The sequence below is a fragment of the Aquarana catesbeiana genome, linkage group LG04, assembly GCF_042186555.1.
Source record: "Aquarana catesbeiana isolate 2022-GZ linkage group LG04, ASM4218655v1, whole genome shotgun sequence".
Classification (NCBI taxonomy): Eukaryota; Metazoa; Chordata; class Amphibia; order Anura; family Ranidae; genus Aquarana; species Aquarana catesbeiana.
Genome location: NC_133327.1, coordinates 135,212,618 through 135,239,662, shown reverse-complemented (window position 1 = coordinate 135,239,662; position 27,045 = coordinate 135,212,618). Strand labels below are relative to the sequence as shown.

Sequence of the window (27,045 nt, the reverse complement as noted above, 5' to 3'; positions counted from 1 at the left end):
GGGGCTTCTATTGCAGTTCATATCCAACTATTTACATTATAATCAGATCATGTATATGCCTGTACACCCCACATTTCACCCAGATCTCTCTCCCAAATCCCTCTCCACAATTAATTCATCTGCTGCATTCAGCACTGCATACTCTCTCATTTCATGTACTTTGTATGGTAGCCATGGGGTTGCTGCCTTGTGTTTTTGTCTCTAGCATTCTGCACTTCACATTCTCCACAATGGTATTCTTTCCTTGTTATGTACACTATGCATATTGTTCCCTGGCTACCAGAACAGATATTAAATGCCATCTCACATTTTATAAATATTTAGGATCTTTGCATGTGCAATGCCCTGCGACTTTCTGCTAAGCAACACCCCTATGAGAAATAAGTAAAGTCTGGTGCAAACAGATGCACTACTTCTCCAATACTTCACAAAGAGTATGAACTGTCCTAGAAGTGCAAAATGACAGTCCCCCACTCAATCCCTGTCCATGATCAGCTCCCTCTCTGCCCCTTCTACTTTTACCCTTCATTCCATGGCCAGATCCTCCCTGACATGCTCTCCAATTAGAACACTATTGTCAGTAGTGTATTTAGGTTTTGTGCTGCCCTAGGCCTGACTAAACTCGTGCACCCCCTAATTTAAATATGACCCACCCCTTCCTGTCAAGGACACACCCCTTGCCGTTTAAGACCCGCCCTGAAATTTTTGAGTGGGGACACTAGTTTTGAGGGCCGGGGGGGGGGGGGCAATGGATTCCCTTAATTTGCATAGATTTCCTCTCAATTCCTGTTTGACTATGGGGCAGGACATGAAGGGAAATCTCTGCAATGGGACAGGGATGGTAAAAAATAAACTGAAAGGGGCTATAACCCTCCCTTATTCTATCCAAAATGAAAAAAAAAGTGTTACCTATAGTTCTACTTTAAGCACAAATTAATAATAATTTTATGTAGAGGACTAAGAAGATACAGTCAGGTCCATAAATATTGGGACATCAACACAATTCTAATCTTTTTGGCTCTATACACCACCACAATGGATTTGAAATGAAATGAACAAGATGTGTTTTAACTTCAGACTTTCAGCTTTAATTTGAGGGTATTTACATCCAAATCAGGTGAACAGTGTAGGAATTACAACAAATTGTATATGTGCCTCCCACTTTTTAAGGGACCAAAAGTAATGGGACAATTGGCTGCTCAGCTGTTCCATGGCCAGGTGTGTGTTATTCCCTCATTATCCCATTTATAAGGAGCAGATAAAAGGTCCAGAGTTAATTTCAAGTGTGTTATTTGCCTTTGGAATCTGTTGCTGTCAACTCTCAATATGAGATCCAAAGAGCTGTCACTATCAGTGAAGCAAGCCATCATTAGGCTGAAAAAAACAAAACAAACCCATCAGAGAGATAGCAAAAACATTAGGTGTGGCCAAATCAACTGTTTGGAACATCCTTAAAAAGAAAGAACGCACCGGTGAGCTCAGCCACACCAAAAGACCCGTAAGACCACGGAGAACAACTGTGGTGAATGACTGAAGAACTCTTTCCCTGGTGAAGAAAACACCCTTCGCAACAGTTGGCCAGATCAAGAACTCTCTCCAGGAGGTAGGTGTATGTGTGTCAAAGTCAACAATCAAGAGAAGACTTCACCAGAGTGAATACAGAGGGTTCACCACAAGATGTAAACCATTGGTGAGCCTCAAAAACAGGAAGGCCAGATTAGAGTTTGCCAAACAACATCTAAAAAAGCCTTCACAGTTCTGGAACAACATCCTATGGACAGATGAGACCAAGATCAACTTTTACCAGAGTTATGGGAAGAGAAGAGTATGGAGAAGGAAAAGAACTGCTCATGATCCAAAGCATACCACCTCATCAGTGAAGCATGGTTGTGGTAGTGTCATGGCGTGGGCATGTATGGCTGCAAATGAAACTGGTTCTCTTGTATTTATTGATGATGTGACTGCTGACAAAAGCAGCAGGATGAATTCTGAAGTGTTTTGGGCAATATTATCTGCTCGTATCCAGCAAGATGCTTCAGAACTCATTGGACAGCGCTTCACAGTGCAGATGAACAATGACCCGAAGTATACTGAGAAAGCAACCAAAGAGTTTTTTAAGACAAAGAAGTGGAATGTTATGCCATGGCCAAGTCAATCACCTGACCTGAATCCAATTGAGCATGCATTTCATTTGCTGAAGACAAAACTGAAGGGAAAATGCCCCAAGAACAAACAGGAACTGAAGACAGTTGCAGTAGAGGCCTGGCAGAGCATCACCAGGGATGAAACCCAGCGTCTGGTGATGTCTATGTGTTCCAGACTTCAGGCTGTAATTGACTGCAAAGGATTTGCAACCAAGTATTAAAAAGTGAAAGTTTGATGGATGATTGTTAATCTGTCCCATTACTTTTGGTCCCTTAAACAGTGGGAGGCACATATACAAACTGTTGTAATTCCTACACCGTTCACCTGATTTGGATGTAAATACCCTCAAATTATAGCTGAAAGTCTGCAGTTAAAGCCAAGCAAATCTTGTTCTTTTCATTTCAAATCCGTTGTGGTGGTGTATAGAGCCAAAAAGATTAGAATTGTGTCGATGTCCCAATATTTATGGACCTGACTGTATAACCATGCCAATGGTACAGCAGAAAACATATAGCACAGTGAGGAAGGTTTGTGGTCCAGGATGATAGGCCAGTCAAAATTAGAAGTGGCGCCCCCTCCCCCCAGGCGCTTTATGGGGGCGCTAGACTTATTTGCCTCTCAGCCCAGTCCGCCCCATAAGACTGGCGCTTCACTAACAGAGCAAGCCGGTGGGCACTCTTTCCATGCTGCCCCCCTGCAAAGTGCTGCCCTAGGCCTGGGCCTTGTCAGCCTAGGCCATGATACAGCGTTGACTATTGTCCATGATCAGATTCAGCTTTACCTCCTTCTTTAGCCAACATCAGCTTTCACAGCCCTCAACCGTGCTCTGTACCTTTCACCTATATTCCTAATGATCTGTTTCTTCTTGCTCTGTCCACAGTCAGATTCCACGGCTTTCTCTTCCCTATAGCCATAATCATGTCTTCTATGTTATCACTATGTTATGTCTTCTATGTTATCACTCTTTTACTTTCCCCTTGCCCTTGGCCAGCTCACTTTCTGCCTGCTTACTCTCCCAGCTATGATCTTTACTTTCTGCCTTTCCTTTCCGCTCTGCATCCTCACTCTTTCCTCTTTAAATAGCGATGTCTTCTCTGCCTCCCCCAATGTCAATTCTCAACTGTCACTCCTATTACCCTTTATCACCCGCTATGGTCAGCTTCCACTTGCGGAACTAAACCCTCCTGTTCTTTACACCCAAGAAAGCTGACATCTTAGCCTCTGTTTGATCTGCAGTTGTCATGGTGCTGCACATGTGATCAGTTATGACACCAGTCATCTGATAGCTTGACACTTCAAATGAGAGCTGGCGTAAGCACACTCGTAGCTTAAATGTAACTTTTTTGGGGAAAAAGGCAAATAAGTGGGTTCGGTTCCACTTTAATGCTTCCTGTGGTTCACAACCAGGTGTCATTCTGCTTCTTCTTCCTTGCCCTCAAGATCCGTAATCAGATCCCACTCTGCCATGAGGTCTATGATCAGCTACCTTTCTGTCTTTTATAGAGCCCAGTTCCACTATTACTGTACAGTCTCCCTTTATGATCAGTTCTAGATGGCACACTTGAGCAAATAATGTGTGTGCAGCTGAAATATTGTCTAATTGGCTCATAAAGCATGTGAATTACTCAAAGACCAAAAACCATTCAGCCTAAACGAACTACTTTGTGAGTAGGGCCATATTTCCCAGCCCCTCCTACATTTCTGCCATTTAATAAATAGGCACACTTTTGTTAGAGCATTTATTAGGTCTTCCTTTTGTCTTCTTGTACATGATACTCCTGTTTGAGCATCTACTTTTTCATTTTTTTTGTTTTTTTTGTATGTATTTGCATGTATTTTCGCATTTAGGCATTCGCACAAGTTCATGCATTTTTGCGCAAATGCACGTAAACGTAATCCCGCGGCCTTGTTCTGCACGTAAATGGGCATTTGCGTGCATTTGCAAGCACGAGGCGTAAATTATTGATCAAAAAAGCAGATTTCTTTTTTTTTTACTGAAGAATACACGGCGCTTGTTTATGCACCTGTGTGCATAGGCACATTACAATTATGTGGCTGTATTTTAGCTCAGTAAAAAAAAAAAAAAGCTGTAATGAGCTTTTTTCAACCTGCAGTGTGCAAGAGGCCTTATACAGTTGTATTAGGCTTCGTGCACGCTGGGCTTAAAAAAAACTCCAGTTCCCTTGGCAGAAAAAAAAAATTCTCATATAGAGGGTTTTTGTACATAATTTAGGTGAGTTTTGGAGAGTTTAGCATTTTTTTCTGCCAGAAAGCTCTAATGAGAAATGCAAACTGGAAGGGTTTTTTTTCCTGCCTCTAAACACTGAGCTCAAAATATGCCTCTTATCGTCCTAATGTGTATAGACACATAAGGGGTTATTTACGAAAGGCAAATCCACTTTGCACTACAAGTGCAAACTACAATTGCAAAGTGCACTTGGAAGTGCAGTCACTGTAGAACTGTGGGGGACATGCAAGGAAAATAAAAAACAGCATTTTAGCTTGCATGTGATTGGATGATAAAATCAGAAGAGCTTCCCCTCATTTCAGATCTACCCCTCAGATTTACAGCGACTGCACTTTCAGTGCAATTTCAAGTGCTCTTTGCACTTGTAGTTTGCACTTGTAGTGCAAAGTGGCTTTGCCTTTCGTAAATAACCCCCATAGGGTAACATTAAGCCACTTCTACAAGCAGAACACAAAACTCCTGTAAAAGCAACAATTTTTAAGCCCGTGTTCATGGAGCCTTATAGATTTACTGGATCCTAAAGTCAGACTACAACACTCCAGCCAAGTGTGTAGGTATTTGTAAACAGATGCGACATTTTCTCTAACTTTTTTTTCTCCTGTCACTGGCTGTCCTTCCATCCATCTGTCAGTTCAGCAGGAACAATAAAAAAGCCTTTATTTTTACTGACCTTTGGCCAAGGTTCTCAGCGTGTGTCTCATTTCATTAATGAATCGGATGTGCTATGGATCTTTTCTTGTAGTTACATGATCTCCCCGTCTACCGGTCCAGGGGGCTTTTTCTAAGTGGCAGTGGGTGGAGGAGGCAGTTAAGCGAATCAGTAGCACAATAAGGGCAGGTAACATATCCCACATGCCTATAGAGTCCCCCTCCTCTTGGATACATTACACCAAGATCTCTGCCTTCCTCTCACACTACACCTTAGTTATCATTGCCACATGATCCCCCTTCTCTGTCTTCCATAGCAGCCAGGTCAGCTGTGAGAGACAGAAGTCGACAGGTTTTTGGGAAAGGATAAGTGTCAGTCAGACACATTGTCTGGGCCTTGGTGGGGACAGGTGTTAGAGGGGGAGACAAGGCATAAAGGGTATACAAGTAGGTTAATGAAGTGTGAAAGTGAGTGGGGCCTAGACGACTGATATAATTTACATTACAGTTAGGTAGCTATGTAAGCGACAGGATTACGTAAAGGGGAAGAAGAGACCAATTCATATGCAGGAATCAAGAGAAGCACTTGTGGTAAACAGACCATTGAAGAATGGGACTTACATGTATGCTTGACATTTTAAGGATATTATTGGGTCCTTAGATGTACTTTTCCAGCGTCATCATGGAACGTCCGAACAACGCTGTGATTTCTGACCAGAGGGCAGGACGTCGCCTTATTTCCAAAGCCAAGTTTACAGCACTCTTCGCTAACACCGTATGCAAGATTTAACCTTTTTTTCCTTCTGAATATATATATATATATATATATATATATATATATATATATATATATATTACATACAGACCTGTCTCCATTTTTACAACAGAAACTTTATTATTCAAACCTCTATAGTTTCTATATTTTATTACTTTTTTCAAAGCTTCAGTATGAGAATTATCTATAAGATATCCACAAAATATTTAATATATATTGAAATATTAGGTTTGCATTTTAACAAATCATATACTTGTGTACATATTAAACATTTTTATTGTTTTTCAAAGATTAAACCTTCACCTAACTTGTTTCTAATATTTTCTGTCCAAATTTTCAGTTTCCAAAACTTAACATGCTACTTTTATCAAGACTAGAAAACATCAGTGACTGGATTTAATGGATAAGGCATTTACATTTTTGTCACTTAACTAAAATGTATTTGCTTACTGCATGATGCTTTAATTACAATATATTGTAACAGAGCTCCTTCAGTTGTTCAGCTATATAAATCCCTAAAGTTGCTCTTTGTTTTTTTTTGTTTTTTTAGATAAATACACGTGGGGAACCATCTGGAAAGCTGCAAGATGTCCTACAACTTTCAGACCGATCACGATTTAATCAATGTGTTCAAAAAGCGAGAATCACAGGGATTTTTCTCCACGCTGTAAGTTCCTCCTGGTTTTAATGTATTTCAAACCAATAGTTTTAGATACATATACGAAGTCATATAGTGTTCAGTTTTCACAGAGTAAAGCAATTAGTAACTATTTTAAAAAAAACTATTTGTATAACAAACTTTTGGTCAGACTTTCTATGTCATTTATAGGCAGAACATGCTGAAGATGATAATCTTTCCGAATCGGGATACTCGATGGATTTAGATGCCCTTGTACCTACTCATGATGAACAAGGCCGTACAATACCTGAATGGAAGAGGCAGGTGATGGTTAGAAGACTTCAAGCTCACTTGGAAGAAGAAGCTAAACAGGTAAGAAAAGTATAGGGCATGTTATCACAAATTATTATTATTTGTGGGTACATAACACTGTATAGTAAAGGGCAAGTACAGTATCTAAGACTAATCCTAAAACACACATTCACACAAAACTATTTTTTTTTTCACTGGGATGTTGCATACTGTCTGTGTTTCTCATAAAACAAAATATTTAAAGTGAAGAAACAGTAGATGTCAGTGGTTTAAAAATGATTCAGAAGAGTCTGCATCCCTTTTCTCCCTCGAACACTACGAACAGAGGCAGTGGGCCCAATTCAATAAGCTAAACACGTGGGTCATTTGCAATATTGATTATTTTTTAGCAGCTGTCACTGCTGAAAATAGAGGTTTTTCTGGCAAAAAAAAATAAATTGATTAGTAAAGTTTAGTAAATTGGGCCCTTTGCCCTCTTGTTTCTAAGCCACGTGTTACTGAGGTCCACATACTCCACACACAGAACAAGGTTTTCTACCAAGAGCCACATACTCTCTACATTATACAGAAAGGGCTACTAAAGTCCACATAATAAGGGAGATTAAACTTGTGCACACGGAATCTGGTGTAGGTGTACATAGTAACCAATCAGTTACTAGGTTTTGTTGTTAAACCTTAATTGAACAAGCTGAAGTTAGAAGCTGATTGGTTGCTATGCACAGCTGCAGCAGATTCTGTGTGCACCAGTTTTAGTAGGACTCCCCCAATCTGCACACTGAACAAAACATGGCTACTGAAAGCTTCACAATCCCTAGATTTTCAATTCATGTTTTTGGGATTCACAAACTCCGTACATGGAACAATAAGGATGAGAGACCCCCTACTCCGTACAGTGTACAATAAGGGTTACTGAAAGCCACCTACTCCTATATGGTACAATAAGGGTTAATGAGAACCACACATATCCTACATAATTCAGTAGGGACTTCTGAATGACACATAATCCATTCTTGGTACAATAGGGGCTACAGAGTGTCCGGTACTCCCTACATTGCACAAAAAGGTCTATAGAGAGCACAGCCACAGCATTTATATCCAATCCTATGAATCTCCCCAATGCAATCTGCCATCTTTGTGTTTAATGTAATTTTCTTGGCACATTTTGCTTGATATTAGGTCTTTGAGGAGCAAAAGTTCAATAGTGAAGGTAAAAGGGTAAGTGTAAAATTGCACACAAACGGTCTCAGCATCCTCCATGGAAAAAAAGATTCATAAATTTGAGTGGAGTTCTTACTGATTTAAAAATTTTAACTTTTATTTTGCAGATTGACTAGTTTTAAATTTGATTGCAAGTTTAGTGTAAATCCTGGCTACATACAGTAAATGAGCAGGCTATAGTACTGCATATGGACCAGCTGGTTTAAATGTTATTAATATTACAGCCATCTAGTAACAACAAAATTAGTCACACCTTATCATTACTATGCATGCATAAAAGTCCAAATATAACACACTTTATATACTGTATTCAGAAAATGTGAAAATAATTCTTTAATCCTCATGCTAGCTCATGTTTCTGGATACATATACTGTACATGTTTTATGAATGGCTTCTTGTATCATATTAGTAGATAACTCTTTACTGGTCAATGGTGGGCACCCTTTCAAAATCGCTAAGGTGTTTTTGCTGTTCTCAAAAATATAACTGTAGGCAATAACTAAAAGAAGTAATTATAGGCATACATTTTGAAATCTGAATTGCCATTTCCATATAAAAAAAAACACTTGGATTAACCACTTAAGGACTGCAGAGACCACTTTTATCTTGAAGCGGACCGCCCGCTGAAGAAGAGGATACCGGGGTTATGGCAGCTAGCTATAGTATTGACGTATAACAACGGTGGGGGGTCCAGAAGTGGTCAAAGAATCACAGCTAAAATTGCCTCAAAGTCTACACACATGCCCACATTATATTTCAGCTGGGACAGTTCACCAATGCTTGATTGGGTTCTTAGTACAGTGCATCCGGAAAGTATTCACAGCGCTTCTTTTTTTCCACATTTTGTTATGTTACAGCCTTAGGATTAAATTGATTATTTTCATCAAAATTCTACGAACAATACCCCATATGACAACGTGAAAGAAGTTTGTTTGAAATCCTTGCAAATTACAGTCAAAATTGAGCTCAGGTGCATCCTGTTTCCACTGATCATCCTTGAGATGTTTCTACAACATGGAGTCCACCTGTGGTAAATTCAGATGATTGGACATGATTTGGAAAGGCACACACCTGTCTATGTAAGGTCCCAAAGTTAACAGTGCATGTCAGGGCACAAACCAAGTCATGAAGTCCAAAGAATTGTCTGTAGACCTCCGACACAGGATTGTATCGAGGCACAAATCTAGGGAAGGGTACATAAAAATGTCTGCAGCATTGAAGGTCCCAATGTGCACAGTGGCCTCCGTAATCCGTAAATGGAAGAAGTTTGGAACCACCAGGACTCTTCCTAGAGCGTGCCACCCGGCCAAACTGAGCGATCAGAGGAGAAGGGCCTTAGTCAGGGGGGCGACAAAGAATCCAATGGTAATTCTAACAGAGCTCCATCGTTTCTCTGTGGAGAGAGGAGAACATTCCAGAAGAATAACCATCTCTGCAGCACTCCACCAATCAGGCCTGTATGGTAAAGTGGCCAGACGGAAGCCACACCTCAGTAAAAGGCACATGATAGCCTGCCTGGAGTTTTCCAAAAGGCACCTAAGGGATTTTCAGATGATGAGAAACAAAATTCTCTAGTCTGATGAAATAAAGATTGAACTCTGTGGCCTGAAAGGCAAGCGTCATGTCTGGAGGAAACCAGGCACCGCTCATCACCTGGCCAATACCATTCCTACAGTGAAGCATGGTGGTGGCAGCATCATGCTGCGGGGATGTTTTGCAGTGCAGGAACTGGGAAATTAGTCAGGATCGAGGGAAAGATGAATGCAGCAATGTTCAGAGACATCCTTGATAAAAACCTGCTCCACATCACTCTGGACCTCAGACTGGGGCGATGGTTCATCTTCTAACAGTACAACAACCCTAAGCACACAGCCAAGATAACCAAGGAGTGGCTATGGGACAACTCTGTGAATGTCCTTGAGTGGCCCAGCCAGAGCCCAGACTTGAACCCGATTGAATATCTCGGGAGAGATCTGAAAATGGCTGTGCACCAACGCACCCCATCAAACCTGATGGAGCTTGAGAGGTCCTGCAAAGAAGAATGGTAGAAACTGCCCACAAATTAGGTGTGCCAAACTTGTAGCATCATACTCAAAAAGACAAACTTCTTTCACAATGTCATTATGGGGTATTGTCTGTAGAAATTTATGGAAAATAATTAATTTAATTGGAATAAAGCTGTAACATAACAAAATGTCGAAAAAGTGAAGTGCTGTGAATACTTTCCACTGTAATTATGTCATGTAAAGTTCAATAAACATTCTACATGGCATCTTCCACATAGGATTAAATTAATTCTAAATTGCAGCCAAGTTCCATTCTGTCAAATGAAATTACATTTATAGGGGTTAATTTACTAAACTGGACAGTGTAAAAACTGGTGCAGCTGGGCATGGTAGGAAATCAGCTTCTAAATTTACCTTGTTCAATTAAAGTGATACTAAAGCCTCATTTTTTTTCCGTTAAAAATAACAAACATGTCATACTTACCTGCTCTCTGTAATGGTTCTGCACAGAGCAGCCCAGATCCTCCTCTTCTCAGGTCTCTCTTCTGAGTTCCTGGCCCTCCTGTTGTGTGCCCCCACAGCAAGCAGCAAGCTATGGGGACATCACAGCCAAGCTGCAGTTCCCTGTGTCCATTCAGACACAGAGCCGCGGCCCGGCCCACCCCTTTTCTCTCCTTATTGGCTCACTGACTTTGACAGCAGTAGGAGCCAATGGTCCTGCACTGCTGTCTCAGCCAATGAGGAGGGGAGTCCCGGACAGCTGAGTCTCTCGTGCAACATTGCTGGATCTAGATGGACCTCAGGTAAGTATTAGGGGGGCTGAGAGGTGCTGTTGGACACACAAGGTTTTTTAACCTAATGCATAGAATGCATTAAGATAAAAAAAAACTTCTGCCTTTACAACCACTTTAAGCTTTAAAAAAAGGAAGCAGAACTGCACCAGATTTTACACTATTCAGTTTTAGTAAATCAACCCCATAGTGTCCTCGTTTGTCTCCACCACTCTATGAATTTCTCTCCATGCAATGATTGCCAAATGATTGTCACAATTTATCACACCAGTATAGAGAACTGTGATTTGATGAACCACTAGCCCATCCAATAATATATTTGATTTGTTTTTGAATTCCAAAATTAATTCAGCCCTTAGATACCCATGACAGGTCAAGTTAGGGAAGTTAGCCATGCAAGTGGATTGGTTTGGTTTCTTTCATTCATTCATCAGCTGTAACACCATTGTAATACCATTTTTTGATCCTACAGTCAGTGAACCTTGCTTTTCTGAGGGAGTGTAACTGGTACAACTAGGAATTACAAGTAGGCATTTCTAAGTAACTGTCACTTTGATCAATATTTAGCATCTCAATTATAAATTGCAGATTCTTCAATAAATGCAACTCTGGTTTATTGTTCCCACAGAGTGAATGGAGGTATTCTCGTTCCAGGGGTGCCCTGCTGGGCCCCTATGGGGAACTAATCACTGAGCAAGAACTTTGTGTATTTGATGGACAAATGGAAGAACTTCGGCGACGCAGAGAGTGTCAGAAGTATGAGAGGCAACTAAGAAGGCAAGTGAGGCAACTGCAAGCTCTTCTTCCTGCACCCATGGTTAACGTCAGCATCAACGCTGAGCTCCTTGATCAGAAAGAGGATCCTGAATGGTGTACATGCATGACAAATGTGATCGACAGTATGTCCAACCTTCTTTCCACCACTAATGGAGACTCTGCCACTGAGATAGTTAAAGCAGGAAGCAATCATTCTTCATCACATTCTCCAATGAGAGAACTTGTACAGTGTGGGGTATCAGTAAAAAGACTTAGAGTTCAGTTTGAGAAGCAGCAACCAGGAGGAGGGTCTCCTGTCAAGTCATCTAAAATAAAGCGACAGGCAGAAGATGCCAGTGATTCTGGAGTAAGTTCAGAAGATTCTACATCTCTTAGGGCTTCCCCTATCCCCCCTCGGTCACTAAGGAAAGAACGCATTGTCCTTCTCTTTCTAAGCCACTGGAAGAGGTCTGCGTACTCCCTACATGCTACATTAAGGGCTACAGATAGCATAGACTCCCAGGAAACTGTGTCAGACAAATCTCAACACCATTCAGATAATTCTAATGGTGTTCCTAATATAAGCCAAATGACCAATAATGTGAAAGAAAAAACTGAAAACAAATGCGATGCTGAAATCTCAAACAGGGTACCTATTAAAAATGAACCAAGAGAAAGTTGCCAGCAAGTAACGGTAAGTATTGAGGGGAATGGCTTGACTCAAGACAATGAGGAAATAAGGAATGGACATGGTTTACAACAGGAAGATTGCCCGCGTGTAGGAAAACTTATAGAGCAACTGTTAAAGCAAAGATCAACTGTTCAGCGCCTAATTGGAAGCTGGAAATCCATTCCCCCAAGTGACACTAAATGTACTGAAAATACTCCCACAATTCAATCTCCTGAACAGTTTGTGTCAACATCACGCAATAAGACTCCTAATCATGATAGTCTTTCATTGGACTTGTTCATGTTGGGCTACTTTAGACTACTTGAACAGGACTTGCCAGAAGAAGAACGAAGGATGAGGCACCTGCTATGTTTTGAAGTTTTTGACCAACTAGGACGCCATGGTTGGCCAACTGCTAGAGAATTTCACTGTACTGTGTTACAGGAGATAGCCACAGGACAACGGACTTGGTCCGATGGCTTTGAGGACATTAAGGTCAGATTCTTTGGGAATGGCACAGATCAGGTGCAAAATCAGAGATTAAAATTAAACAAGACTGTCCAGTCATCTGATGGCAATGACATTTATCAGTGTATTGACAGAAGCTTCTCATTCTGGAAAGAGAAAGAGGCTGAAATATTTGGAGTTGAGTCATAACTAAAGGGTAACATAGCAGAAATACTGTAGCTCAAATTCAATTTCAGCACTTTGTAGTCACTGGTACATGTTTAGTAAGTGGTGATACAACTATATACTGTATACTCTTTTAGTAAATGGACTAGCTTTTATTATAATCCAGCCAACAATTCTTGTGTTGTAAACTAAGTTTTAAAACATATACAGTATATATAAAAATATGGTATATATGGAAGGCAATGATATCCCACCTGGAACTTTACAATGACTTTACATATGTCCCATACCCATTTATCATCAAATTTATACCTGCTATTGGTTCACATATCTCACTAATGTTAGAAAATGGGATGTGTTATAAGTAATATTTTACCCCCAACTAAAAAGCATATTTGGAGACACAGAAAAATTCCAGGGCCAATTTAAAGGTACTTTGCTTGGTTTGACTAGATTTCATGCATTGCATATTTCTCACACGCTTTCAAGGGTATGGGAGAAGAGGGAGCAAAATAGATGGAAGTTCATCCAGGACAGATGTTTAAAGTGGAACTAAACTGTATTTGAACACCATGTACTGAAAACTCTATTTAATTTATTTTTATTATTCAAAGCAAACTAACCCATCCATTTTTGTCTCAATGCTTTATTATGTTTAGAAATCACTTAAATAAATCACCCCCTAGATTTTCTAGTCATGGCAGTCTTGAGTAAGGACAGATCCTTCAAGTAGCATTTACTTCCTAGAAGCCATCTGCCCTTAGCCCAGGCATGCAGGCAGAAGGGTGTGCTTAGCTGAGAAAGACCCCCCTCCCCTCCTGCAGATGAAAGAAAAAAATGCTCATGAAGACTCCTGGGATGTATGACATCAATTTGGCAAAGCCAGAAACCAGGAAGAAACTGAAGGAATGCAAAAAAAAAAAGGTTTAAAACATTTAATACAATATACATTCCTATCTATTCACTAATATCAGCAGCATAAGGGTTAAAAATAGTTAATGTTGATGAGAGATTTGAGTTCTGCATTAATTATACATGAATTGCAATGTCATAGAATGTTAGCACAGTATTCTCATCATTGTGAATGAACTATATAGTTATTGTACTGTATATGCATCTCTCATATAAAGTACATTAGAAATACATGCTAAAAGCTCTCATTTGAATCTTTTTACTCTTAAAGAGAATGGTAAAATAAGAAATATGTAGGCTGCCATTACTTAGCTATTATTTTTAAAATACTTATTGTCTCGCTATATCATGCTGACTCTTATGCTTCAGTGCTTTAAGTCAGTGACCCAGAACAAGTCTGCAAATAAGGAATCCTGACTATTTGTGATTCCTTCTGAGCCAGTAAACTAACATTTTCAGAAGGAAGTAAGCAACGGACTTAATTTAATGTCTGTTGAGGGACACAGGAACACAGTAGGACATTTGGGTTATACTGACCCCTTTAGGTGGTTGAAACATTACAAAATAAAAATGTTAAGCCGGCCCTTGTATAACCCTGCCTTGTTTTTTGCTAGTGTCCCAGAAGGTTGGCTGCCTTTTCCTTAGTTCTGAGAAAAACTTTAGCTATATTTTCCTGGTCTTTTTATTTTTTGTTCATTCAAGATACTCTGTACTGTATAAATATTTATTTGGTGACCTCAGTCAAGGCACTGAGCTTTGCACTGGATAACAAGCAATATTCCCATCGCACATGTTATTTTAATTCTGGCCCTATCGGACCTCCACCTCTAATTGTGCCTAAGGCCCCTATTATCATCTCTAATTCAAATTCAAAATCCTTACGGCCTTCTCCTGAAGAGCCTGCCTTCCAGCAAGTTCCATGTGACTTGCGTAGCATCCCAGTCCTAAAAAGGGGTGCCTATTCAAATTTAGTTTGCCGGCTGGTTTGTAAGTCTGCAGGCAATATAGGTGTTGTAAACCCCCATCCCTCTCTCCCATGTAATGCTAAGAGGAAAAAAACACTTTCAAATTGCTTAAAATAACTGGTGCTCACACAAAACACATCAAGTAGTTTAGAGATGTTGAAGAGGTTGAGGCGGCAAGCTTTGGAAAGTGATTGGATGTGGGGCTAAAAGGAGAGTTCAAAGTCCAGGATAACACCTAGCACGCTGACATGTGGGGATGGGTGGATGGTTGTACCATTGCTCTTGACAGATAATACAGGGGAAGAGGCATGTGGGGGAGGATATATTATAAGTTCGGTTTTGAGAAAGTTGAGTTTGAGAAAGTGGTGTGACATCCATACAGATATGTCTGTTAGTAAGTTAGTGATGCATGAGGAGACTGATGGAGTGAGTTGAAGGGTGGAGGGGTTTGATTTGTGTGTCGTCTGCGTAGAAATTATATTGAAAACCGTGAGAGGCTATCAGCTGACCCAGGGAAAAGGTGTAGATTGAAAATGAGTGGAGGAAGTAACATTGTAAGTGACACTGAAGGTGCGTTGGGATAGGTAGGATGAGAGCCACTAAAGAGCACAGTCACGGAGACCAAGGGAGTAAAGTTTTTTTAGGAGGAGGGGGTGGTCAACCGTGTCAAAGGCAGCTGAAAGGTCCAGAAGTGGGAGTACAGAATAGTGTCCGTTGGTTTTTGCAGTTAGTAGGTCATTTGTGAGTTTTAAAAGAGCAGTTTCCGTGGAGTGTTGAGGGCAAAATACAGATGGAAGGGCATCAAGAAGGTTTTTCTTAATGAGGTGGTCACACAGTTGGTTGTAAACCAGGTGTTCAAGGAGTTTAGAGGAAAAGGGGAGCAAGGAGATAGGGCATAGGTTGTTAAGATTGGTAGGGTCCAAGGATGGATTTTTAAGTATGGGGGTGACCAGTGCATGTTTTAGAGCATTGGGGAAAATGCCAGAGGTGAGGGAGAGATTGAAGATGTGGGTTAGAGAGTGTAGGATAGAGTCAGAGGGCGACTGTAGTGTTTGAAAGGGAATAGGATCCAGGGGGCAGGTGGTTAGGTGGGCATTAGAAAGAAGTTTAGCAACTTCGTCTGTAGTAGCAGATTTGAATAAGGGGAGTGTCAATTGTACCTGCTGGGGTCTAAACTGGGGGAGATACCTGTAGAGTGGAGATTTCATCACAGATTGTATCAATCTTGTTTTTGAAGTGATAAGCAATCTCCTGGGCAGTGAGTGAGTCAGTGGGTGGAGGCGGTGGAGGATGAAGTAGAAAGTTGAGGGTAGAGAAAAGTTTACGGGGATTGGATGAGAAGGTGTTAAAAAGAGTTGTAAAATAGGTCTGCTTGGCTGAGTGGAGGAAAGAATAGTATTTTTGGAGGGCTGATTTGTATAGGTTGAAGTCTTTGAGAGACTTAGTCTTGTGCCACCGACGCTCAAGAGCACGACTACGTTTTTTGAGAATTTTAGTGTCATCTGTTTGCCAGGGTTGTAGAGGTGGAGGCCTGATTCTACGTGTAGTGAGGGGAGCGAGCTTGTCCAGGGTGGAGGACAGGGATTTATTGTAGTTGAAGTGGCTTGGTTGGGGCAGGACAGGGGAGAGATTTTGTCATAGAGGTGGTCAGTAGCAGAATATAGGAGAGAAGAGTTGAAGTTTCTACTGGTGATGGTTAGGCAATTGGAGGGAAAGGTGGTGGAAGACAGGGAGAGAGAGAAACTAATAAGGTGATGGTCGGAGAGAGGAAAAGGATTGTTTGAGAAGTTGCACTGAGTGCATAGGTAGGAGAATACAAGGTCAAGGGTGTTGCCATCAGAGTGAGTAGAAGCCTGTACCCATTGCTTCAGGTCAAATGAAGAGGTTAGAGTAAGAAGTTTAGAAGTAGCAGGAGTGTTTGTATTAGCAGGGATGTTGAAATCACCGAGAAGGATTGTGGGAATTTCAGAAGAGAGAAAGTAGAGTAGCCAGGCAGAAAACTCATCAAGGAAAGTCAATAATGGTCCAGGGGGCCAGTAGATCACAGCAATTCTTAGGGAAGTTGGAGAAAATAGACGTATACAGAGAGCTTCAAATGATGAGAGGGAAAAAGAGGGAGGAGAGTGAATAACCTGGAAGGTGCTTTGGGGGGATAGGAGGAATCCCACTCCACCTCCCTTGCATCCATTAGGCCTAGGGGAGTGAGTCCAGTGAAGACCACCCTGGGAGAGGGAAGCAGGAGAAGGGGTGTCAGATTCGTGGAGGCAGGTTTCGGTGAGAGCAAGTAGATTGAAGGAATTAGTGACAAAGAGGTCATGAACAGCGGTGAGTTTGTTGCAGACAGAGCGAGCGGGAGAGGGGGAGGCTGGCGTTGGGAAGAAGAGGAATGGAGACTAAATTGCGTAGATTGTGACTACTGCCAGAGGGTGTACGGTGATGGTGATGGGTGTGTTAGGTACAGTTAAATAAGGGAGGCCCAGGGTTTGGGGAAATATCTCCAGTGGTTAGGAGAAGCAGAAAAGTAAGGGAGGTAATATGAGAATATGATTTGTATGAGAGGGCATGCTTCAGTATCCTGGGGGGTTTGTTAGCAAGTGGACTTAGAGTTAGAAAGAAGTGATGAGTGCAGTAATAGGGAGAAGGAAGAAGTGAGGGTGATATGTACAGATTGTGGGGTGGAGCAGAGGGGTGAAGAAAAGTGAGTTTGAGGAGAGAGGCTGCAATTGTGAAAAGAAGGAGAGGTAAAGAGTGCATGTTTCAGAGAGGAAGGTGAGATCATTTGGAAATTAGGTCACCTGCTGTGGTTTGCTTTGTGCAAATCGCTGAAGTGCAACAGCGGAAGTGCCACTTATTTAAAGAACCCCACTTCTTTGGAAGAACCCCCTGTATGTATTCCCCCGTAAAGAAGGCCTTAGTTTTATACTGTGTTCGGTGTGGGTTGAATCTGGCAATTAATCAATCAGGAGGTAATATTAGGCACACAGCTAGCAGAGCAAAACTTTTCACATCACAATCAAACTACAAGAGGACTAAAAGGCCAAAATTGTAAAGATAAGGGAACCCATAATTTAGGTAAGACTTAATAGCTAAATAAATATTCAAATAATGTGAGCATGGCTACAGATGTTGAAACAGCGGTGACAAACAGATTTACCAAATATGCATTTGAGCAGTCAGTCAGTGTTCAGTTTAAAGGAGATGGGAGTATAAACGCAGATTTACCAAATATGCATTTGAGCAGTCAGTCAGTGTTCAGTTTAAAGGAGATGGGAGTATAAACTCAGATTTACCAAATATGCATTTGAGCAGGCAGTCAGTGTTCAGTTTAAAGGAGATGGGAGTATAAACGCAGATTTACCAAAAACATTCTCTATAAGGCTTGGACACAACCTATGGAATCATGGCTTTCTCCTGACAATGCGAAAAGAGCTTTTTCCCATTTAAAAGTAATTTATTGATAAGTGGTCTCTGCCCACTGTAGATACTCCAGTCATCCACCAAACTTACAACAAAACATACCACCAAACAGGTTGATGGTGTTCTTACCTTTATTGATTTCACTGACTAGCAGTTGGATTTCTTAGTTAGGTTTCAGCTCAGGTCATTTGAAGTAGCTGTCCTCTATTCTAGGTGACTCAAATTGTGGATCTGATGTCCTAAAGGAGACCTGGAGCTCCTTTGTGTCCTGGAGCTTTTGGAACAAATGTCTGGAGCCTGGAATTCAGCTGTAACCTGGGAAAAGTGTGTGTGCCACTTAGGTTGATAGGGAGGGGGTATGTAGACAGTGCGTTTGCAGCTGCTGCTAGAATGCTGACAGGGGATGGAGCCCATCCTGGCTCCTGCAAAAGTTCAAGGAAAAAAGGGAAGCCCCTTGAATTTGCACATCTATTGTGTCCTACTGTGATGAATGGAGTGGCAACCTCAACCTGCACTCTCACCAGTCCACGCCCCTAACACGTTTCATTCCGCCCCACGTTTCATTCCATCACCATGACTAAGTTTCGGGGGGGCGGAGTGAAATGGGTTGGGGCATAGCCTGGTCGAGGTCAAGGCTGAGGTTGCCACTCCATTTATCACAGTAGGACACCATAGATGTGCGACTTCCAGGGGTTACCCTTCTTTCCTGCAACCATGTGAGGGTTTCTTGTTGGCATCTAAGCTTGTGTCTCACATGCATGCAGGTCTAATGCATTAGGGGGGTCATTTTGTGTCTGGCATTCCAAAGATACATTTGGAAACCCCATTCTTCATATGCTAATGCTACTACAATAGTACCTCAGACAATCACAGTCTACCTCCCATTTGTGCCGCAGATCTCTCTCTTATCTGCTCAGACCTCTGCATAAATGTACACACTTATTTTGGCAAACAAAGGACTGTTTTTTCATCCTGTATTGATGGTTAAGTCCTCTGAGTTTGGATGCGGAGTCTGGAGGGGTGACACCTGCGGGCAGAGGCATCGCTAACTCCACACCCCTACAGTGATCTTGTCTCTCGCGTGTCACCGGCTGTCTCCCTGTCTCACGGAGCGGACCAAAGCCGCCTCCCCCTCCTCTCTGTTTACATCTACACAGGAGGAGGGAATCTGAGGGACACACACCACGTTGTTCTGAGGTCTGTACAGTTTACTGTAATGTAGATGGATCATGGATAGAAGAGGGGGACAGTGACCAAGAAGAGGGGCATGTTAAAAAATGATGGAGGAGTAATGGGAGGGTTAAGAGGACATGCGCTGGAGGGGGCGCTATGTGAGGGGAGAGGGGGTCCACTAGCACAAGTGGAGAGGGGGTCTGCACTGAGGGGAGTCTATACTGATGAGGGGGGTCTGCACTGAGCGTTTTTTTTTTCTGATGAAGGGGGCTCTACACTGAGGTTTTTTTTCTGATAAGGAGTGGTCTGCACTGAGGGAGGGGGGTCTGTACTGAGGGGGGAGGTCTATACTGATGGAGGGGGGTCTGTACTGATGGAGGGGGATCTGTACTGAGGGAGAGGGGTCTATACTGCGGGAGGAGGGTCTGTAATTAGTGGGAGGGGTCTAAATTTGGGAAGGGGGGTCTGTACTGAGGAAGGGGGATCTATACTGCAGGAGGAGGGTCTGCACTGAGGAAGAGGGATCTATACTGTGGGAGGGGGTCTGTATTTAGTAGGGGGTCTGTACTGAGGGAGGGGGATCTATACTGTGGGAGGGGGGGTCTGTACTTAGTTGGGGGTTTGCACTTAATAGAGCGGAGTCTGTACTTAGTAGAGTGAGGTCTGTACTTAGTGGAGGGGGGTCTGTACTTAGTGGAGGGGGGGTCTGTACTTAGTGGAGGGGTCTGTACTTAATGGAGGGGGGTCTGTACTTAGTGGAGGGGGTTCTGTACTTAGTGGAGGGGGGTCTGTACTGAGAGAGGACTATAGTTGGTGGAGGGGGGTGACACCAAGTTTTTCCGCACCGGGTGACGCCAACCCTAGTGATGCCACTGCTTAGGCTTCCCCCTCTAGCTTCCACTCTAGGCCACTGAATCACGTACCTTCTTCAGCTGCCTTTACTGGATTTGCTACGCTCCATTGTGCTTTTTCCCAGCTTTGTTTAAGTACTCAACACCCTAGGAATCGCTCATTTTTACTAAGGTAGCACCATACTGCTTTATTTTGGATATTGCACTCCTTTCTGTAGGAGAGCTCTTTTTCCATCACTGATGGTTACACCCCTTGTGGCGTTTAACATCTTTTTAACCTATCTCTCTTCTGAGGGGTTTTGTGGCCTGCAAGATTGACAGGGATCAGTTACATAGTTACATAGTAGGTGAGGTTGAAAAAAGACACAAGTCCATCAAGTCCAACCTATGTGTGTGATTATGTGTCAGTATTACATTACATATCCCTGTATATTGCGGTCATTCAGGTGATTATCTAATAGTTTCTTGAAGTTATCAATGCTCCCCGCTGAGACCACCGCCTGTGGAAGGGAATTCCACATCCTTGCCGCACTTACAGTAAAGAACCCTCTACGTAGTTTAAGGTTAAACCTCTTTTCTTCTAATTGTAATGAGTGGCCACGAGTCTTATTAAACTCTCTTCTGCGAAAAAGTTTTATCCCTATTGTGGGGTCACCAGTACAGTATTTGTAAATTGAAATCATATCCCCTCTCAAGCGTCTCTTCTCCAGAGAGAATAAGTTCAGTGCTCGCAACCTTTCCTCATAACTAAGATCCTCCAGACCCTTTATTAGCTTTGTTGCCCTTCTTTGTACTCGCTCCATTTCCAGTACGTCCCTCCTGAGGACTGGTGCCTAGAACTGGACAGCATACTCCAGGTGCGGCCGGACCAGAGTCTTGTAGAGCGGGAGAATTATCGTTTTATCTCTGCAGTTGATCCCCCTTTTAATGCATGCCAATATTCTGTTTGCTTTATTAGCAGCAGCTTGGCATTGCATGCCATTGCTGAGCCTATCATCTACTAGGACCCCCAGGTCCTTTTCCATCCTAGATTCCCCCAGAGGTTCTCCCCCCAGTGTATAGATTGCATTCATATTTTTGCCACCCAAATGCATTATTTTACATTTTTCTACATTGAACCTCATTTGCCATGTAGTTGCCCACCCCATTAATTTGTTCAGGTCTTTTTGCAAGATTTCCACATCTTGCGGAGAAGTTATTACCCTGCTTAGCTTAGTATCATCTGCAAATACAGAGATTGAACTGTTTATCTAATCCTCCAGGTCATTTATGAACAAATTAAATAGGATTGGTCCCAGCACAGAACCCTAGGGAACCCCACTACCCACCCCTGACCATTCTGAGTACTCCCCATTTATCACCACCCTCTGAACACGCCCTTGTAGCCAGTTTTCAATCCATGTACTCACCCTATGTCCATGCCAACGCACCTTATTTTGTACAGTAAACGTTTATGGGGAACTGTGTCAAATGCTTTTGCAAAATCCAGATACACCACGTCTACCGGCCTTCCTTTATCTAGATGGCAACTCACTCCTCATAGAAGGTTAATAGATTGGTTTGGCAAGAACGATTCTTCATGAATCCATGCTGATTACTGCTAATGATATCATTCTTATTACTAAAATCTTGTATATAGTCCCTTATCATCCCCTCCAAGAGTTTACATACTATTGATGTTAGGCTAACTGGTCTGTAATTCCCAGGGATGTTTTTTGGGCCCTTTTTAAATATTGGTGCTACATTGGCTTTTCTTCAATCAGCTGGTACCATTCCAGTCAATAGACTGTCTGTAAAAGTTAGGAACAACGGTCTGGCAATCACCTGACTGAGTTCCCTAAGTACCCTCGGATGCAAGCCATCTGGTCCCGGTGATTTATTAATGTTAAGTTTCTCAAGTCTAATTTTAATTCCGTCCTCTGTTAACCATGTAGGTGCTTCCTGTGTTGTCTCATGAGGATAAACACTGCAGTTTTGGTTACTGAAGCCCCCCGATTCACTCGTGAAGACTGAGGAGAAGAATAAATTCAATACCTTTGCCATCTCCCCATCCTTTGTAACCAGATGTCCTTCCTCATTCTTTATGGGGCCAATATGGTCTGTCCTCCCTTTTTTACTGTTTACATACTTAAAGAATTTCTTGGGATTTTTTTTGCTCTCCTCCGCTATGTGTCTTTCATGTTCTATCTTAGCCATCCTAATTGCACCCTTATGCCGCGTACACACGGTCGGACTTTTCGTCTACAAAAGTCCAACGGACGCTGACGGACTAAAGCTGGCTGGTAATCCGATCGTGTGTGGGCTTCTCCGGACTTTCAACTGACTTTTTCAGCCTCAAATCCGACGGACTTTAGATTTGAAACATGCTTCAAATCTTTCCGACGGACTCGAGTCCGGTCGAAAAATCCGCTTGTCTGTATGCTAGTCTGACGGACAAAAACCCACGCTAGGGCAGCTATTGGCTACTGGCTATCAACTTCCTTATTTTAGTCCGGTGTACGTCATCACGTAAGAATTCGACGGACTTTTGTGTGATCGTGTGTAGGCAAGTCTGTTCGTTAGAAAGTCCGCCGCAAGTCCGCCGCAAGTCCGTCGAAAGTCCGTCGAAAGTCTGTCGGACAGGCTGTCGGACTTTTGTAGCTGAAAAGTCCGACCGTGTGTACGCGGCATTACATTTCTTATTGCATTCTTTATAAATTCTGAATGCTGAGGATGATCCCTCAACCTTGTATTTTTTGAAGGCCTTCTCCTTTGCTTTTATATGCATTTTTACATTGGAGTTAAGCCATCCAAGATGTTTGTTCGCTCTTTTAAATTTATTACCCAATGGGATACATTGGCTAATGCCCTTATTTAATATGCTCTTAAAGCAAACCCATCTCTCCTCCGTATTCTTTGCTCCTAATATTTTATCCCAATTTATGCCTTTTAGCAAGGTTTGTAGTTTAGGGAAGTTGGCTCTTTTGAAATTCAGTGTCTTTGTGTTCCCTTCATGTTTCCTATTTGTGTGATTTATACTGAAACTAATTGACCTGTGATTGCTGTTACCTAAATTGCCCCGTATTTCCACATCTGTTATCAGGTCTGTATTGTTGGTAATCAGAAGATCTAGTAATGTTTTATTTCTAGTTGGTGCATCTACCATCTGACCCATAAAATTGTCCTGCAAGACACTAAGGAACTGGCGAGCCTTAAATGAATGCGCGGTTCCCTCCGCCCAGTCTATGTCTGGATAATTAAAATCCCCCATTATGATAACACTTCCCATCCTTGCTGCTAATCCAATTTGTGATAGGAGATCCGTCTCCACTTCCTCCCTCAGGTTAGGGGGCCTATAGCATACTCCCAGTATTATTTTCCCCTTAGCTTCATCTCTTTGGAGCTCTACCCATAAAGATTCCACCTCCTCCCTAGCCCCCTCAGTGATGTCATCTCTCACATTCACTTGTACATTATTCTTGATATATAGGCATACCCCTCCCCCTTTTTTACCCTCTCTATCCTTGCGGTATAGGGTATACCCTTGAATATTTGCCAGCCAATCATGAGAGCTGTTGAACCAGGTCTCTGAAATTCCCACAAAATCCAAATCCTCCTTGTACAACAGTATCTCTAGTTCACCCATCTTGTCCGCCAGGCTCCTGGCATTGGTGAACATGCCACATAGTTTAGACCGGTTGCATATTGTCCTCGTATTGGGTGTTTCAAGATTGCAACTAGGACTTGCTACTATATTCACCTTGTGTTTTTGTGCTTTGGTTAACCTACCACTAATGCCCCCAAGACTACCCTCTGAAATATCTTCCGCGCTGGCTATCACTGTCTCTGGACCCTCCCCCCCATCGCCTAGTTTAAAAACCCCTCTAACTTTTTGGCCATCTTCATTCCCAGCAGATCTGCACCCTCCTCATTTAGGTGCAGTCCGTCCCTTCTATAGTACCGGTTACCGACTGAGAAGTCGGCCCAGTCCTCCAGGAACCCAAACCCCTCCTTACTACACCAGCTCTTCAGCCACTTGTTTACTTCCCTAATCTCCCTCTGCCTTTCTGGTGTGGCTCGATGTACCGGTAGTATTCCTGAGAACACTACCTTGGAGGTCCTTTTCCTCAATTTAGCTCCTAAGTCCCTAAAATCGTTCTTTAGGACACTCCATCTGCCTCTGACTTTGTCATTGGTGCCAATGTGCACCATGACAGCCGGGTCTTCCCCAGCCCCTCCCAGTAATCTGTCCACAAGTTCTTATTTATTTTTTTTACTACAAGTATATAATTAGCACAGACAATTTAGGCAACTTTTTTGTGCATCCACATCAGTCTCTGTCCTCAAGGAACTTACAATCTAAGGTCCATATCTCACATACATACGTACATACAAGCACTTACGTAATAGGGCCAATTTGGACAGAACCCAATTAACCTACAAGCATGTTTTTGGAGTGTGGGAGGAAACCGGAATACCTGGAGAAAATCTACACAAGCACGGGAAAGCATGCAAACTCCATGCCGATAGTGTCCTGACTGGATTAAAACCTGGGCCCCTATTGCTGCAAGGCAGAAATGCTAACAACTATTTAGTATATTCCAGTTGTTCTGGGTCCTACTAATGTTAATAGCCCCGATGTCCATCCTAGTGCCCCTTTTTTTCTGGCATCTCTTTTGTAGTGTGATCAGGAGACCTTCACTAGAGAGAGTCAGTGTGCTAGTTTCTTACACTTCCTGTTAAACCGAGGGTCCTATCATTTACCCAGCCATTTTCCCTAAAGTTTTTTGGGATTTATGGGATTGTTGCAAAGTTACAATTCATATGGTCCGTTTCCTTGTCCTGTTACTCAGTTTCTCTCTTTCTGAGTTTGGGAATCTGGATTTAGAAAGTGCACCAGACTAATCTTTTGGACCAGAAAGTCATCTGAACTGTGCAGGCTAATGGCCAATGTGGAAATTATTCCTTTTGCCATCCTAGGAGGATTCTTCTAATGGTTGTTTCTGCTTTCTTCAGCTTGACTTGAGTAAGGTTTTGTAGAACAGACATGTTCCCAAGTCAACAGGTGATCCATCTGTTTGTTTGTCTTTTATTCTGACCTCTTCTAGATCTCATCTGGAGGTTGTTAGATATTTGCCGCTGGAAAACTTTGAGAACTACCCCTGTATCTGGCTGGGTGATCCAATGCTTTACACTGTTGGGTGTCTTTTTCTTGATCACATGGTTTATTATTCCTGCAGTCATGGTATTGGCTTTCAAATCCCTGCATCTGATGTGCCCCACCTTAAAGAGTAAGTGTGCTTCCATTATTCTTTCTAAGGAAGTATCCATTGCTAATAAGTCTTGTACAGGCATATCCCACTTTTAAGTACACAATGGGGTTTATTTACTAAAGCTGGAAAGTACAAAATCAGGCTCACTTCTGCATAGAAACCAATGAGCTTCTAACCCCAGCTTGCTCAGTTAAGCTTTGGTAATAAAACCTGGAAGCTCATTGGTTTCTATGCAGAAGTGAGCCTCATTTTGCACTTTCCAGCTTTAGTAAATAAACCCCATAGTGTACTTAAAAGTGTAATTCCCTCTGAGGGTAAGTGGCCATAATAATTGGTTACCTGCAAAATTTCCCTAAACTGTGATAGTCTTAGGGTAACCTGATTACTGGAAGATAGATGCTCTTCTCTTCTCCACTTAACTTGATACCTTCTGTTAAAGTTTCTTTACATTCCTTCCTTTTCCTATTTTCTATCAAACTAAAATTTATGGTGTTTTAATACCTATGGGATATTTCAGCGACTATTGATCACCCTGCAGTTGGACTGCTTTTGGCTTAATAATGTTCTACATTTCTGTGTCCCTCAATGGATTTTCCTCTCATTAAAAATATTTTATACTTCCTTAGGGAATGTGGACAACCTCGTCTTTTGCCTTTGGCTGCAGATTGTCAGGGAATTCTAGCTTAGACACCCCCAAATAATTTGTTTTAATAGATTAACCAAACTGTTCTGAAACAACTACAGCCTGGAGGTGGTTGGTTTACTGCAGGTTCTCTTGACAACCCACTGCCATTCTATCATTCTCAATAATGTGGGTGAAGTCATGGCACTGTTCTTCAAACTCTAATAACAGCATATTACACATACATGTACATATTCATGTAAACTTATATTATTTTGTGTGTGTTTGTATAGTGCAAACATTTCCAAATAATTTACAGATACTGTATACTTCAACACTAGCTTATGCATGTTTTTCTTTTAGGAGACCCTATTCTCTAATATATCATGTATATTGAACTGGTTTATATAATTGTAATGTACTGTATATACTGCAACTGTAATATGCATTTAAAGTACTTATGTTCACTAAATATTAACAAAAAAGCCACAGAAACGTTAGTGTGTAAAAGCAACATATTTAAAACTTGTACAAAAGAAGATGTTTTGACAAGAGCCTTATTCAGTTGCCTTAGACCTGGTTCACACTGATGCATTGCGGGAACCACAGTGATTCCTGAGCAGTTCCTGCACCACATCCGAATCTCAGGCATAATGTATGGCTCATTCCCCTTGCACTGAGTTTGCATGTCATTTGTACAGGAATCTGGTTTGATTCCTGTACAAATGACATTCATTGTGGCAGACCGCATCAGTCTGAACCCAGCCTTAATGCCTACGTTTATTTAATAAAAAAAAAAATCAACACATGGGTCAATACTTACAATCAGTGCAAAGTACCCTTGTGCTGCTGGCTGCTTTTTTAGTTGAAATTCAAAGTCCTCTGTCTTCCTTTTTCCCTATACCCCTGCAGCTGCAATCTTTTGGTTCTGTGGGGGTTAATATGCTTGACTAGACCTGTCATAGGTACTCATCAAGAGTGCTAACTATGCCCACCATTTCTGCCCCTCCTTTGCATTCATAGAAGGTATA

The 27,045-nt window shown here is 42.0% G+C and overlaps 1 protein-coding gene across 1 annotated transcript in view; it reads left to right on the top strand.

The window, feature by feature from the left end:
* Nucleotides 1-12,846, top strand: part of ESPNL (espin like) — a 43,994-nt gene extending 31,148 nt beyond the window's left edge. Inside the window, exons 2-6 of the mRNA XM_073628891.1 lie at nt 5,703-5,816; nt 6,367-6,483; nt 6,646-6,807; nt 7,924-7,962; nt 11,392-12,846. Of these exons, the coding sequence (XP_073484992.1) occupies nt 5,703-5,816; nt 6,367-6,483; nt 6,646-6,807; nt 7,924-7,962; nt 11,392-12,846 (1,887 nt within the window). The remainder of the gene's footprint in view (nt 1-5,702; nt 5,817-6,366; nt 6,484-6,645; nt 6,808-7,923; nt 7,963-11,391) is intronic.
* Nucleotides 12,847-27,045: the final 14,199 nt, after the last annotated feature.